Source organism: Lucilia cuprina, chromosome 3 (genome assembly GCF_022045245.1).
Source record: "Lucilia cuprina isolate Lc7/37 chromosome 3, ASM2204524v1, whole genome shotgun sequence".
NCBI classification, from domain to species: Eukaryota; Metazoa; Arthropoda; class Insecta; order Diptera; family Calliphoridae; genus Lucilia; species Lucilia cuprina.
Genome location: NC_060951.1, coordinates 52,275,457 through 52,291,963, shown reverse-complemented (window position 1 = coordinate 52,291,963; position 16,507 = coordinate 52,275,457). Strand labels below are relative to the sequence as shown.

General features: G+C 26.5%; 1 protein-coding gene across 1 annotated transcript in view; it reads left to right on the top strand.

The window, feature by feature from the left end:
- Positions 1-16,143, top strand: part of LOC111683180 (carbonic anhydrase-related protein 10) — an 86,125-nt gene extending 69,982 nt beyond the window's left edge. The window contains exons 6-9 of the mRNA XM_046946533.1: positions 7,341-7,436; positions 7,577-7,798; positions 15,120-15,303; positions 15,858-16,143. Of these exons, the coding sequence (XP_046802489.1) occupies positions 7,341-7,436; positions 7,577-7,798; positions 15,120-15,303; positions 15,858-15,880 (525 nt within the window). The 3' untranslated portion in view covers positions 15,881-16,143. The remainder of the gene's footprint in view (positions 1-7,340; positions 7,437-7,576; positions 7,799-15,119; positions 15,304-15,857) is intronic.
- The last annotated feature ends 364 nt before the right edge of the window (positions 16,144-16,507 follow it).

Genomic DNA, 16,507 nt, shown 5'->3' with positions numbered 1-16,507 from the left:
TCTGTCTGTAATCGTAAGAGAGTCTGTGTTTGTGTGTAAAAATATTTGTTGAATCTGGTATTTGTATGAGTGTGTGTGTATTTGTTTGTTTTCACAATCTTTATTCTCAACTCTTGTTCAATGGCCTAGAGGCTATTTAATATTCTATTTAACGTTTTTACTTTTTTCGTGTTTCTTTTTTGCAATCTAATTTGGCTCACATTTCATTCTTATGTTTATATTTTTATTTTCTTTTTTTTTTTTTGCAATGAAACTTTTCTTATTTTTATTATGTTTAATAGTGGGAAAGTTTCCTATATAACACCGATTCATTTCAAATATGGACATTTTAAGATATTATATTTTATATATATATACATAAATGAATAAAACGAAGTACTTTCAAAACACTTATCACTACTTTAAAAGTAGCTCTAAGTGAATTTTTTTACCTTCTATAGAAGTAATGATTAATGGTTGAAATTAAAATAATACTATTTTTTGTATGTATTTTTCTTGCATTCTTAAACTTTTATAAGTTAAGAAATTTATTTTTTGTCTTTTATATTTAATGTGTTGAAGTCAAATTAGTTTATATAAAACTACAATTTCACATCCAAATAACTCCAAAGAAAAGACATAAAAATTACACCTTGAGAATGATTTCTGAAGTAGTGAATTTGAAATCAAATAAAAAGGACATGCCTCCTATTACAAGCCATTGTTAAAATTATCGCTTCTTCAGGTTTTTTGAGCACCTCCTTAAAGTGAATTCTACTTCTTTTTTGCTTCTTTGGAAGTTCTTTTTTTGCTGTGTTTTAGTAGATGTTTCTGGCTGTAATGCATGTATTTAATCTGGAAATTAATTAATTAATCTGACATTTACAGGGAAGACATTGGGCATTGAAAGTGTCAGCCGTATTGAAGTGTCAACAGTGAGAAATATTAAATTGTTTGTCAATATTGAGTTTCTTGTGGAAAAGATAATTTTGAAGAAAAAAGAAATAATTGATATCAAAATGCGAACTATTAAAAAATCCGATAAAAATTGTAATTAAGCATCTAAATAATTTGAAAATTAGTAAGTTAGTTTCAGTTTTTATAAATTCTTTATCGATTAACATGCATTCCTTTTTTGGTGAGACTTGTATATCGTTCCACATACTTCCCTTATTTATATTTTCGGGATTTCCTCTAGAACGTAACATTGCCTTTATACATATTTGATTGGGGTTAAATAGCAGCAGTTGTTGTTTCACAACATAGTTTTACAACAGAACAAAAATAACAATAGCATAAAAAAATCTTTCTCATAATAGTTGTAACAAATTAGAATTTCAATTAAATTCCCAGTGCTTTTTCTCTTTTTATATACACATTTATACTTGCCAAGAATAACAGTGAGAAAAAAGTGAAATTTTTACTTACAAAATGTTGACAATAATATGACGTTATAGATGACACTATTCAGCAAATTAAACTATGTCTCAACTAGTTGTGATATTGCTCTTCTTTTGCTTAAATGTTTTTCTTATTTTAATTATTACTTTTAAACATAAATTTTATGTAAAATGTTGTCTTGCATGCATTCATCTACCACCACCTACATACAAACAAAACTAGTACATGATTTAAAGTCATGCATATAAATTGCCTCAAGCTCCACCGCAAACAAATGGCGCGCCATTTTTTGAAGTCCTTTTTGAGTATGCAATGATGATGGTGACAACCAGTGAAGGCAAAGAGTATTATTATACAATCTATAAATGAATTATAATCAAATAATTTTGAAAAAAAATTTCAATAAAATTTTTAATTAAAAATTTAATTAAATAATTTTATTAATTAATACTTTTATATTTTTCTTTTATTATATGTGAATAAAATAATTAACAAATCTTTTATATAACTGTTTCGCGGTCTACAACAAACTTTTGGTTTTAATATAGTTTTAGAGTTTATCTAGTCGTTGTTTAAATGTTAGTCTAAGGGTTTTTGTATGTAAAGTATGTATAACTACTAGACATAGTAGTGGTTAAATGCTTGGCTGTACTCTCTATATTTTAGTTTTGAAATATTTTTTGTCGAGCTATTTCTTTTCCAACAATTGCCATTATGGCTTTCCTATTGTTTTCGCGCTAAAATATGTTTTTTTTTTGTCTGCTATGATTTTGTATGTCATTTTATGGCCCTGTGTCTATGTGCTGTGATAGAAGTAGAATATAGTCTAAAGATACAAAAAAATTATGTCATTTTTCAAAATTTTGCAATTGTCATATGACAAATAGCAGAGGAAATGTTATAAATTAAACCATTTTACTCGTTTTCTCTAGCTGTGCCGTTGAGTTATTAAGAATTGTGACAATTTAAGCTCTAAAGTGGTAAGATATTAAATGGGGTGATATTAGATATTTGGATAATTTGAAAATTATAAATTTGTCATTATTAAATAGATAAATAATCATAGTTCGTTTAAAATTATGTTGCACACAAAAGAATGATATGACATTATGATATCATGTGAATAGTCTTTGAGAGAGACTTTTTTCATGATAATTAAATTTTATTGAAAATTTTATTTATAATTTTATGTGAAAAGCTTATGAAATGTCACGTATATTAATATACATAACATCACTTCAAATGCAAATGGCCTTAACTAACCACAAAAATTAAAATCGATTGCATCAAAACAAATTTCTGGACTCCTTCGGCCAAAATTAGCAATTTTATTGACAAAAAACAAATAACCCTATCTACAAAAAGATTTAAATATTAAATGTAAAAAGTCCAATTAATCAATACAAATGGATAGTATATACGCCATTGTCAACTATAATAACAACTGATATGTTTCACATTTTAACAATGTGTTTATTTACTAAAAATTAATCGTGTTGATAGAAACAAACTTTTCATTTTAAATAGAAAATAGATATGTTTTACTTCATAACTAAAAAGTTAGCATTAAATCGGCTAGAAAATAAAGTTTGAAAGATTTAAATAAAATACTTAAAAATGTATCATTGACAAGTTTTGAAAATTGTTTTGAATTAAAATAAAATTTTAGATTTCGGTTAGAACAGCAGAAGCTTTTTATTTGGAATCACAATAACATACATGAGAGTGTCCCGTAGACCACTTTTTAAGAGGAATACCTCTAAAACGATTCGTTTTAAAATACCAAATACGAGAAATTCAAAAAAACCAATTCCAATTTATTGAAAATCTTGATCTCATTATAATATGTTGAAAAACATTTTTCTGTAATCTTATCGAATTGTATGTCCAAAAATTCAGTAATTTCGAGCTTATCTTGGGAAAAATAATAATTTCCAGTCCGCAAAACAACTTTTATTGTATTATAAGGGGCACATAGTTAGTTAGTTTGAAGTGAGGATGTATATACATCAAATCCTATGAAATACACCTAGGACTCTGTCGAGTAAGTTGTGCGCTACTTAACCAGTGCCTCATGTAGGAATCGAACACACCACATCCGGTCTAACATTGAATTAAAAAAAATTCTAAAAAAATCTGAAATGAACTAAACCAAATACCAACCCATTTTTTAAATATTTAAAATGTATGAGCAAAAAAATGCGACAATTTTGACACTCATTTCGATAAAAAGCGAAAATATATTCCTCTTCAACTAACTATCATCATATTGTGGACCAAAAAAATTCTACAAAAATTTTAAAATTATTTTTTGCCGTAATCAGCTCAAATTTATGGAATTATTAAATACCCATTTCAAAAAAAATTAAATATGTATTTTTGAAAAAGTTCACTGACGTCAGGATTTTCAATCAATCATTCCAAAAAAAAATATTTTTAATTTTTCTCGTGTTCAGTACATACGCATCGATTGAGAGGTATTCACTCCTACATGAAATTCTTAAAAAGGCTGTTCCTCGGGACTCTCTAATATACACGTTTATTTTTACATTTCAGAATGAACATAAAAAACACTTATAGTTTTTTTATTTGAAGCTCATAATTTTAAACAAAATTATGAGTTCCAAAGACCTTTTCAGAGGGTTAGGTGAAATTGTGGCTTCGTCTTTCCACAAATTTTATCCAATTATTTTAAAAAATTTTGCACAAACTAAAGTGATGTAGGGTATAAATATTTAAAATCAAAATAATACATAATTTAAATTTAATAGTAAAATATGTATATTTATTGCAATCACTTGGAAAATGCATTATATATTTAAAAATTTCCATTTATTTTTAAAATAAATATTTCTACGAAAATAATAATAATTTTTCTTGTAAGATAGACCATAAAAATTATGATGAATAAAATATTTTTATGTAAACTGCTATGCAGATTTTCTATTTAAACATTATTTCCATATCCTTCCTGTTGAAAGTCTTTCTAGTAAACAATAAAAATTATGGTACAACTAACCGTACACATTTTTTAATCTTATCGATATATAGATTGGTAAAAGGAAACAATCAAACAAATAAGTAGGTGACCCGAACAATGCACTTTTTCATTTTAAATGAAACACATACATATACATAAATAACATATATACACTGGACCTACAAATAAGGACTTTTACATATACATACGTATATGTTTATTAATATTCAAAACATAAACGTAGCCATAGGTGCAAACATAATCGAAAAATACATATATGTAAATAATACACATTTGTAAGGGTTAGAAATAATTCGTATTTTTAGTTTAGCCTGATTAGGCATGACGTCATGACGATTTGAGAATCGAATGGGCTGATATGTACTCAGCAAATATATACTTACATTAATATGCTTAAATTTAATTACACAATAGAAAATAAAATTTCAGGAATAAAATGTAAGTTATTTGTAAGTCATTACTAGACACCTTTTAAAGAATACATGCGGTATGTTGTAGTCATAGAAAAGTAAGTTCTTAAGTAAGTACTGTTTTTGTTGGGTATGTATGTGTAGTTCAAGTCTTTAAAAGTATTTAGTATATAAATAACTTGTGTATTAAACATTCATCGATTATTCGCAAATTTTTTATTCGAATCATACACTTGTTATCATACAAAAATTTAAACATTCTTACGTATACACATAATAATTTTACTTTAGATTCTGTTTCCTTCTGTTATTTCTGTTGTATTTGCAGTTGTTCTTGTTATTTTTGGTATTTTTGTTGTTATGGATTTTGTAATTCTGTTGCAAGTTTCTTTTTCTATTATAGCTACTATTCTTTTTACTGTTTTTGTTCATATTCCCAAAATATTACACAAATAGTTACGTGTTTGCATACATATGTATAGTATGTAAACCAAAACTTTACTCTTTGGTTTTATTACTAATTTGCATGTGTGTTGACATTAGGATAGTCCAGGTAATACACCTTCTTATTAAAGTTACGTGGTAAAAAATCCAAATCTTACTGTTTAAAATACCCTTGCAGATGTACCCATTACTTAAGAATTATTTTTGGATTGGTTTTCGCCAAATCAAGGTATATTTTAATAGATTTTAACAAGGATATTTTCTCATTAAGGATTGTTTCTCTATTGACATTGAACCTACCTAATGTATATGCTAAATTACACACATGTATGCATTTGTGGATGTAAAGCATACATAATAGTTTGTGGTAGTTATTTGTCTGCATTTTGTTGATAGTTGGGATTATATTGTGTAAAATTTATGCCAAACAAGTATTGGTTCTATGTCCACATAAGTGTTTTTTGTTACTGTTTTTTCTCTCGATAGTCCTTCTGTTGTGGATGCAACACAATCTGTATGTAGTTGTTATTGTGTTGTTTGTACAAAGGTATAAACTGCAAAAGTGTATTTAGATAAAAGAAGTATGTTGGTGCATTGAATATGAGTGTAAAATAGGAATATCGAAATAAAATTACCAGTGTTAATTAAATATTAGTGGTAGAGTCCTTCTTATTTAGGGACATTTAATTGCTATTTATTTCTTTTTAATTTTATTACTCATAATTTTTAGAGGTATCTATGAAAATTCAAAATATTTAATAAGAAATATGAAAATGTAGTTCATGTCATAGGATAACCGGAGAATTAATTTAGAATGAATGACGTTTATCTGAGCATTTTTAAATCAATTTGATAACCACCGTCCTTCCTGCGTCCCTGTAATTTAATAAAAGTGTATTTTTTTTAGTAAAAATTCGGAATATTAGTGAGAAAATATATATTTTAAGTACAACATTGGATTTATAGTAAAGCATCGAATTTTTGTTAAGATTAAATTTTTAGTAACTTTTAGTGACAATTCGAATTTTAGTGAAAATTTGGATTTTGAGTCATATTTTCGATTTTCCATAAAACTTTGTACTTTTAATGAAAAATTGGAATTTTAGTGAAAACATTTTTTTTCGTAAAAACTTGAATTTTAAGTAAAAAATTTGATTTTATAAATTTCTCATTAAACGACACACATTCGGACAGACAGACGGACATGGCTAAATCGACTCCGTTATCTATTATGATACCGGATTATATATAATTTTTAAATCGATAGTAGCGGTGTAGGATATTAATAGGTCATATAGTAAAATCGTATTTCTTATAAAAATTAAAATTTTTGTAAAAATTTTGATAATTTCTGATTTTGTAAGAAAAAATATTAAAAATTTAATAAAATGAACTTAAGGTGTCATGTTATACAGATTGATCGACTTTACTAGTTTTCCAATTTATTTACCTTACCAAATTAAAACGACATTGCTTACATATTCATTTTTATTTATTCATTTCCAAAAGTCTTAGCCACTTTAAATTTTTGGAATACTTATTACAAAACAAGTGTCTGCAGATAAAACCCAAAACTTTCAACTTTTCAAAATATTCTTTAAAAAATACTTTCTTCCGTTGGAATTCATATTTTATTGTTGTATTTTACTTTTATTTCTACAACTGGTTCTCATTGCTGCTATTGTTGTTTGCTGTTGTTCTTAACAAATAAACAAGATTATTTAAAATTTCCTCGTTAGTCTGACATTGTATCTGTGTATCGACACAAAAACAGAAAAAACATACAACTGCAAAAGCAACATTTATACAACCAATATTAAAAACTTTTTACACATGTACAGACCGATATTAAGATATTATTTGGATTTATACTTCAACATAATGTCAATATAAATTAAAACATCTTATGCAGTAAAACAGCAATACACACAAGACAAGGGTGAATAAAAAAGGATTTATTCATTTGTAAGGGCTTAAACATGTTGCAAGTAAATTTGGCAACAGCAACAACAAAAACAATAATAACAATAAATATACATTACAGGTTGCAAGTAAAAATAAAATCGATTTCATTTTTACTTTCTTCATTTTACTTTAATTTACAGATACAAATATTTGGTTATAATTCTCAATTATACAACAATTTTTCGGATGCATTAAATAGAGCTCAGGGCATTGTTGGTGTTTCGATACTATTGCAGGTAATTAAAATGTCACTATTTAAAACATTAAAAATTAAGTAAGAAATATTTATACCAATTTTTTACTATACATATGAAAGTATGTACTTACAAACATATAAATCTGTAACTACAATATTTTTCTGTTCTCTTTTGTTCAGTTGGGTGACTTATCGAATCCCGAATTACGTATGTTAACCGACTCTTTGGATCGCATACGTTATGGTGGAGATGAAGCATTTGTTAAACGTTTATCCATACGTGGCTTATTACCGGACACTGATCACTATATGACGTATGATGGTTCAACAACGGCACCCGCCTGTCATGAAACTGTTACATGGGTGGTTTTAAATAAACCAATTTATATTACAAAGCAACAGGTGAGTTTTTTTTTTGTCCAGACTATGTAATAATACACAAAAATAAATATTTATTTATTCATACACTGTCAGCTTGACGTAAAAAGAAAAGCAAACAAAAGCTATTTGCGTGTGTGTGTATAAAAGTATTTGTTTTAATAAATTAAAACCTTAAAGGATTTTACAATCATTACCTTGGGTAGTTGTGTTAGTTTAGTTTGTTGTACAACTAACAAAACACTCCTTAAAAAAAGAAACATGTAAATAGAAATAAGTCAAACTATTTAGTACATTGTGTATTTACCTTGTAGGTTCATAAATTGATAAGTTTATAAAATGTTAATATATGCAAGATGTGGTGGCCTTTAAAAACTGAATTGAAATATTTTCGAATTCAAAATATTTCTTAATAATGTTTTTAACAAAGTCTTAAGAGAAATACATGTCAAAGATCAAAGAATCTGAACAAGAACATCTTCATCTCATCAGTTTTTCAAGATTTCAAGTTTACTATCGTTTGAAACATTATAATAGTGCGAAGACATCTTTATTTAAGTTTTTGCTGGGTACTTATTGAATGATTTAAAAATCTCTTACATTTACTTAAGTCCATTGGATCTTTAACAGTAAAATAAAGAAAAATTAATTTATTATATTAATACAGTTTTAAGCATTAGTTTAGGATATCTCGAAAAAAGTAAGAGAGGTGGAGCAAAGACTAAAACTTTATTTTAAAGTCGTCAAATAGAAATATAAAAACCTTTGTTTGTGGGGGTTTCAAACTTTAGGAGACGTATCTCAAATACAAGATGTGATAGAGAAATTCAGCATTGGATTCAATATTTTAAGGTGTATACTTTGAACTTGGGCTTTGAGTTGCGACTTTTATAAATTTTGGTTAGCCTGAATAATCAATGGACTAGCTCAAAAAGTATTCAGTTGACCTAATATTAAAAAAATCAATTGAACTACTTTATACAATAGCCTATACTTCACAGAATCCATATGATATTCAATAGATTTTATTTATGAGTACTATGTAATGAGTAATGAGTGGTCGTTATCAATAACATTAATTTATAATGTTTTTTAAATAGGATTTGTAGTCAATTATATATAGTCTACTTCTAATAAGTAATTAGTTTGTGGTTCTAATCCTATTCGATGTTAAAAGTTATTTTTTGTAGCGTTATAAAATAACTTTTTAATGGAGCTTTAAATGAGAGAATATACTTATAAATATAAAAAAACTATAAATTACTGTTTTTAAATCCACAAAAGCAAGGTAAGCACATATGTAACCAGTTATTATTTGGTCATCGTCGAACAGAAATAAGTAGTTATTCACCCAAAAAGTGAAAGTTCTTACTTTAGAGAGTAGAGTAGCCCATAAAATATACTAAAGACTATTGAATGGACTACCCTATAAATTAGTCAATAGATGATTTTATAGAGTAGTAAATATATTAGTCCTTAGACTTCGCAGACTCCTCATCTCAAATTCTTTGAATTAATTTTCATATAATTTAAATGATTACATTAGAACTGATATTATCTTATGGCTAGGTTCATAGAATAGTGGACTGACTGTTTGATACAATAGTCAATAAACTATTTAATAGAATAAAACTATGAATAGTTAATAGAGAAGTTTTTAAAATGATCAATTGACTTCTCCATATAATAGTCAATAAAATTACCTAAAAACTATCGAAAAAATTAAGATTTTGGTTCCTTTTTCTTCAACTGATATACTGATGTATAAAAGTTAAAAAAAAAAAAAAAACTGAAATGAGAATATAACCTACAGTCTACCCCAATTTACGTATTAATAAAAAATTTTACTTTTAAGCTACTTATTAATTACACCACTTACATAAATGTATGTTGACGTGTTGAAGCATTTGTTTTGTCGCCCTGGAAAGTATTTCTTTTTGTTGTTGCTCTAAGTTATGTATTATTGTTCCTGTTAATATCTTGATGTCATTTATTGCTTTACATTATTTATTATTTCATTCATTCTCATATGTATGAATGTTTTCATTTCTGTTGTTTGGCAACCTTTTTGCACTGTCATCTTAACCCAAGCACTCAAGTGCAAAAACAAAAAAACAAAAGTCTGTGTATAGAAACTTCTGTGATTCATTGTATGACTTTGTCGTTTATTTTTCCTATTTTTACTTTTTATTTCTAAGTAAATTTTCCACAATCTATTGTATTCTTTTTTTGTTTTGTGTTTGTTTTTGTTGTTGTTGTTTAACTTTTTACATGAAAACCATGTTGTTCTGGCGATTTCTTCTTTTTTTCTTCGTAGTATTCATAAGTGGGTGTGTTTAACTTTTTGCTGCCAACTGATTATGTATGCTTAGACAAGCAAACATTGAAAGGTTTGCCGCAAGTTTTTTTTGTTATTTTTCTATTAATACTAATTCATTTATGGTTTCCATGAATTGACAGTCATGTTTTTGTAATAAGTAATACTTGAAAAAGAAACACATTAAACCGTTAGAAGAATCTGTTTTCTTTTTAATAAATATTTTCTTAGCTAATTAAATTTAGCTAAGCAGTAACAGAAATAATTGGAGCAGCGTTTAATTGAATAATTAAAGATGAATTTGTGATAATGAGTTTTTACAAGAATACCAATAAACTGTTAAGGAATTTATTCATAAGTCATTTATGTAAAAACTCTAAGACTGGTCGAAATTAAGAAGGTAAAACTTTGCTGAACCTAAACTCGTGTATAAACACTACATTTTAATGAAGTGAGAGTCAGTGACAATTAAAACAAAAATCACTGATATATACCACACTGGCCCTAAATAGATGTTCCCGATCTACTTGTAATATCTATTTAATAACTTAAACTCCTTATATCAACCACTTCATTTATTAGTTATTATTCTCTAAACTTAAATAATAAATATTTAATAAAATTCTTATACTAATTTAAAATTGAAAGTTAATGTCCTTTAAAAGCTAACAAATTAATTTCAATGACATGTTCAAATTTATCTATACAAAGTTTAATCGTTAAACAATTTTACGCTCAATAAACTTAAACTCCATTATACATTTCTAAATAAACACTAAAATCTATGATGATAAACATACACACACTCAGATACTTACACATTTTTGAACAAATAGCAGATTCTAAAGCATTAAATATATATTAAAAAAAAATATATATATATATATAAATACAAAATGTACTTGTTGTCTGAAAGTATTAAACCAATAAATAAGAAAATAATAGTAGTAAACTAAATGCCCTGCAGTTCAGTGAGACTTTCCCGAAGTAACTGATTCAAACTGCACGTTTTCTAAAAAAACAAGTGATTTACCATAATTACATAACAAAGGGAAAATTGATTTTGCGAAAGATCACTTCTATTGAACTTTCTATGACTTATGTCTTCTATTTAGATTCTATTAAAAATTACATGTTTAATAAAATTACAGTTTTAAAGGGATATATTGACTTGATTTACAAACTACCGGGTAATTGTAGATTAAACACTATACACTTCTGTACAAAGTGTAGATGACGATGATGTTGATGATGATGGCAGCCAACAAGATAAACCCAGTATGATGTATAGAGGATACTTAATTGAAGGAAGTGTAGTAGTCAACAACACTTAATCTACTTAAACTGTTTATCAATTGATTTTTTGAAGAGACAATATTTTATAGAAAAACGCTATTTGATATTTATTTATTTCTTTGTAAGCAAGTTGCTATAGTCAACCTAATACTCAAGAGAATTTTAACACAGAATAGAAATAGAAAAAAATATATAACTAAGTACAGCAAAAAAGAAAATATGTTTAAAAATAAAAAACTAATAACAATGTATGTTGGGAGTATTTTTATACCCTACATCACGATTGTGGGAAGAGTATTATGTGTTTATGATATTGTCACTTTTCACCTTTTTAAAAAATTCTAAAAATATTTGTTATGATATTTTATAAAATGCCGTGGTTATAGCGATTGGACTTCGGGAGTCGGGCGAGGCCGACCATATAATTCCCTACAACTTTTATAAAAATAAGATCTGAATTTGTTTTCATAATAAATCATTTAAGTTAAATTGTACCTTGCCTCTGATATACTAAAGCCATTTATTGTTTAATAAATTTGTGGATATTTAAGTCAAATTTTGTAGTTTTTATAGGGGCTAGGGTCAAATGAGAAACAATAATTATACAATTTATGAGGGTCATCATGAAACCCTATAGGGTCAAATGGGATCCTATAATTATACAATTTATGAGGTTCATTAAGGCTTGTTTAAAACTTGATTTTGCAGCTTTTTTAAGATATACGTGTAAATTAAGAATAATTATGAACTTAAACTTAAATAATACTTTAAAAAAACTAAACGTTTTAAATAAATCGATATAGCCTTTAAATGAAACTAAAACAAAATATGTTTCAATTATATTCTATGATTTTTACTTCAATTTGTTTTTGTGTGTTAGTAAATGCATACATTATTATAATATACTAGTTGGTAATGATTATATAAAGTAATTCATAATTCAGAAATATTTTAAAGCTTCAATTACTTTAAATTTAATCATTATTTCCAAACCTGAAGTTTACGAATACACCCCCTAAAAATTGCTTACTTTATAAAGTCACCCATTAAAATTTTTATTTGTAAATTTATATGTATGTTAACATTCTTAAATATTTACAATTTCCCTTTTTATTTTAATGAAAATTTTAATCATTGTCTACTTTCATTTTTGTAATCAAGTCTCACACATCGGTTGTGTTACCAGGTCACTTGTTACAAGTCATATGCACATGATCCCATTCATTCACATGATGTTGAAGCTGTTTAATTGCTTTTTAATAATGTGACTTTACGCATATACAATACTGTGTATATGTGGAACGCCTGCTTTTCAATTTTCGTATACAAACTCACACAACAAAAACACCAAACGTGGACGGGAAGTATGTATGTATGTTCATTTAATGGTCAGAACAGAATATACTCTTTCTGCTTTATAGAGTTTAAGTTTTTATTGTAACAGATTGATATTAAAAAGTTTTAAAATAAAATAAGAAAAAAATGTTAAATTGCTCTTCAATAAATAGTTTGAATAAATTTTTTTATATACTTCTCATGAATAATTTAAATCGGGTTTTTTGTAAAATCTATTGCCTTACTTGTGAAGTTTCTTAGCTATTATCAAAATAATTAAATAAACTAATTTTAAATTTCATTTCTAAACATCGCTTTAATATTTTGTACACAATTTTTTCACTTTTTTTCCCTAAACTTCAACTGTTTACAACTCTAACTTTAAGGCTTCTTCTTATTTTTAGTGAGGCACAAAAAACTTTTACACATTATAACAACTTTACTTATAGCAAATAAGTATGCATACACTCACACTACATTTATACAGGAAACAATTGCCGGTATTATTTCCGGTTGGCTAAATGCAAACCAAATTGTAACTTTAAATATTGGTATCTGTGTAAAATATCACTAGCACTACAATAATCACTACTATGCCAGCGACTATTACAACTACACTAAGACAGTAGCTATCAGCTGTCGTACATTGTGGTGTGCTGCAAAGTGTTGTAGAAAGTTGTTGTCGGTTTTTTTTATATAAAATTATCAACCGTGTCGTCAGTATCATCACGCCATCGTTATGCTGTAACTTCCTGCTTGCATCTGAGTTAAGCTTTAATTGCAATTTCTGGTGTTGTTGCAAACATATAATCGTACATTTACTTACATACATATTTACACGGGAGTATAAAAACTTACATTGCTTTTTCTCTTAACAAAGTTGCTTTAAATTTATTTTATTTTTTTTTTTGCTGTTGTTGTTAAATACCTGTACTTTAAAGTTGTAGTACGTGTTATACAAAAATTTACACTGTTGCTATTGGATATTGTGTCAATTAAAATGAAAATTAAGTGTAATGCGTTTTTATTGCCTTAAGGAGCGCACAACAGGCCCGATTGTGGTCTAGGTGTACTTCTTGGGATTTAATACACCTTCCTATTAACCTAAACTAACCTTTTTGTATATATTCTAAAGAAGAACTTAATATTCAAGTTTAATTGGTTTTACAGGTTTTAGCAGTTTTTGCAAGACATATACATAAAAATATAAATATTTAGAACAGTCAAAAGTATACAAAGTCAATAGCTAGTCCATAGAATAATCAATACGAAATCATTATTCGAAACACTTGTCATTAGATTAGTTTAGAGAATGATGGTCTATATTTTATACTCACTATCAAAAATGCTGTACCGAAATATTACTCATAGAGTTATCGTTTTTGAATAGCCCCCATACAAGAGGTCCCCTTCAGAAAATTACTTTAATACTAATTGCTATCATAACTACTGCTCCACAAAATGTTCATAGTTATGCTTTCGGTTTCTGGGTTTATGTTCTAATGTTAATTATAATATATGTTCTAATGTTAATATAATGGAAACAGTGTTCAAAATCTTTTTTTTACAATTTTCGTTAAACCAAAATGTAAGTATTTTTTATATGTATTTAACTTCAGTTTAAAGCATACTCTTGTGCAACCAAGTGGCTGAAATTAACAACTTCTGGGCCACTGTTTTAAAACTAAGAGAGTGTGAGTCGCGCGAATGAATGAGTAAATGTATGTATAATACAATGAAGGAAGAACTCTCTTCTACCTACGTGTTCATGTTTTCATGTTTTTTTTGTTTTTTTTTTTGCAATTTTCTTTTTATTTTCATTTTTGGTAAGGTATCATTGAACTCATTAAGTCAGCTTAGTAAGCTTATACAATACTTTGATGATGATTTTTCCATGTAAACACATACAGATGCACACCGAAACTGTAACAGACAGTGTAAATAATTGAGTGTATGTATGTGTGTGTGTGTGGATATTAGTATGTAAGTGTTTGTAAATTCGAATATGTCTGCAAGGGTAAACTGAAGTGTCACAGATAATTAACGCTAGCGAGATTTTATTTTTTTTATCCGCTCTGTTCTGTATGTTATTATTGTCAAGGATTTGAAGTATTAGTTGGTTTGTTGCGTTGCTGCTGGTTTTTTTTAGCTCGTAATACTTTTTTAAATAAGCAGTGAGACGGAAAGATAACTTTTACTGAGTTTAAATGATTTTTAGGTATTTAAAATAAAGAAAATGTATGTTTTATTTATATTTATAATACTGTTGTTTTGATGCGTAATTTGTAATTTAAAAATATACATAAGTTTTTATTGTTTTATATATTATTGACATATGTATTTTATAAATTTATGTTAATGTAAAAACCCAAAATATATTTTATTGTTATGTTTCAGTTACACGCTTTACGTCGCCTTATGCAAGGTAGTCCAGATCATCCAAAAGCTCCTTTAGGCAATAATTATAGACCGCCTCAACCTTTATTGCACCGGCCCATACGCACAAATATTGATTTTAAAACCTCCAAAGCTAATGGTAAAGCAGCCTGTCCCACCATGTACAAAGAAGTTTATTATAAAGGTAAGCATTTAAGATTTTATTTGTACTAATTATGTGTAAAAAATGAATTTTTATTAAACCCTTGAGACATTATATATTGGAACTAAAATGAGTCAAATACTTATTGTACGTAGGACATTGAAAATTTTGAACATTTTTCTTCAATTAAGCAGATAAAGCTAAATTAATGATTTTAGCTGATGATTGTAAGATTTGTATGATCGTTAGTTATGCAAATGAAAATTATACTAAAAGATCCCATTTCTCGTTATAATTTAGAGCGATATAAATGAAAAAGATCCTTGTATAGATCTGTAGAGATTTCAATAAAGCAAAATACACTATAAATAGTTTATATCTGCCTAGTTTTTTGATATATTGATTTTTGATATAAAATATATTAAATACTAATTTTAGAAAAATTTATGATTTTCAAAGTAATTTATTAAATTTTCACTACAAAGCACATACCACTAAAATTTGCATAAATAAATTTGAATGCATAAATTTTGAAATTTATATAAAATTACTAATGTATAACAAAAATGTTAAAAATTTATTTATTTTCCATACAGCAACTAGTTGGAAACAACATTAAAATTAAACTACACTTTCGAACGGAACATGTAGGCGCAACAGCAGAAAGCCTACAACAGCATGTTCAACAATCAAACACTGATGTGGCAAAGAGGTAAACAAAATTATAAATAAATTAAATAAAAGCGTGTAACAGGAGCTTCCACTAAACTATAATAATAATAAAAACACAAAAATAAACACAGAGTCTATATTTGGTAAATATAAATTCAATATTTAATAAAATAACTAATAAAAACATAAATAAATTACTAAAGATTTATAAGCAAAAAAATAGTATTAAATTTATAAAATAAAAAAACAATATTACAATTAGAAATAAATACCATTATAAATAAATAATTAAGGTCATGATTAAAATAAATTATATTAAAATTAAGTTAACAAAGTTTAATAACAAATACTAGTTAAATAACACAAATATAAAATTAGCCCATTTAAAGAGTTAATTAATAGAATAGAAAGTGAATATTGTAGTTAAACTTTTAAAGATATTAAAGCGACAAATGACAATTAATTAGAATGAATATGGAGTTTAATTTCCCAAAATGTCCAATAAATTAAACAAATTTTATTACTAAATTCTTTTGTGAATTTTAAAATGACTTATATTTTATTGTAAATATTT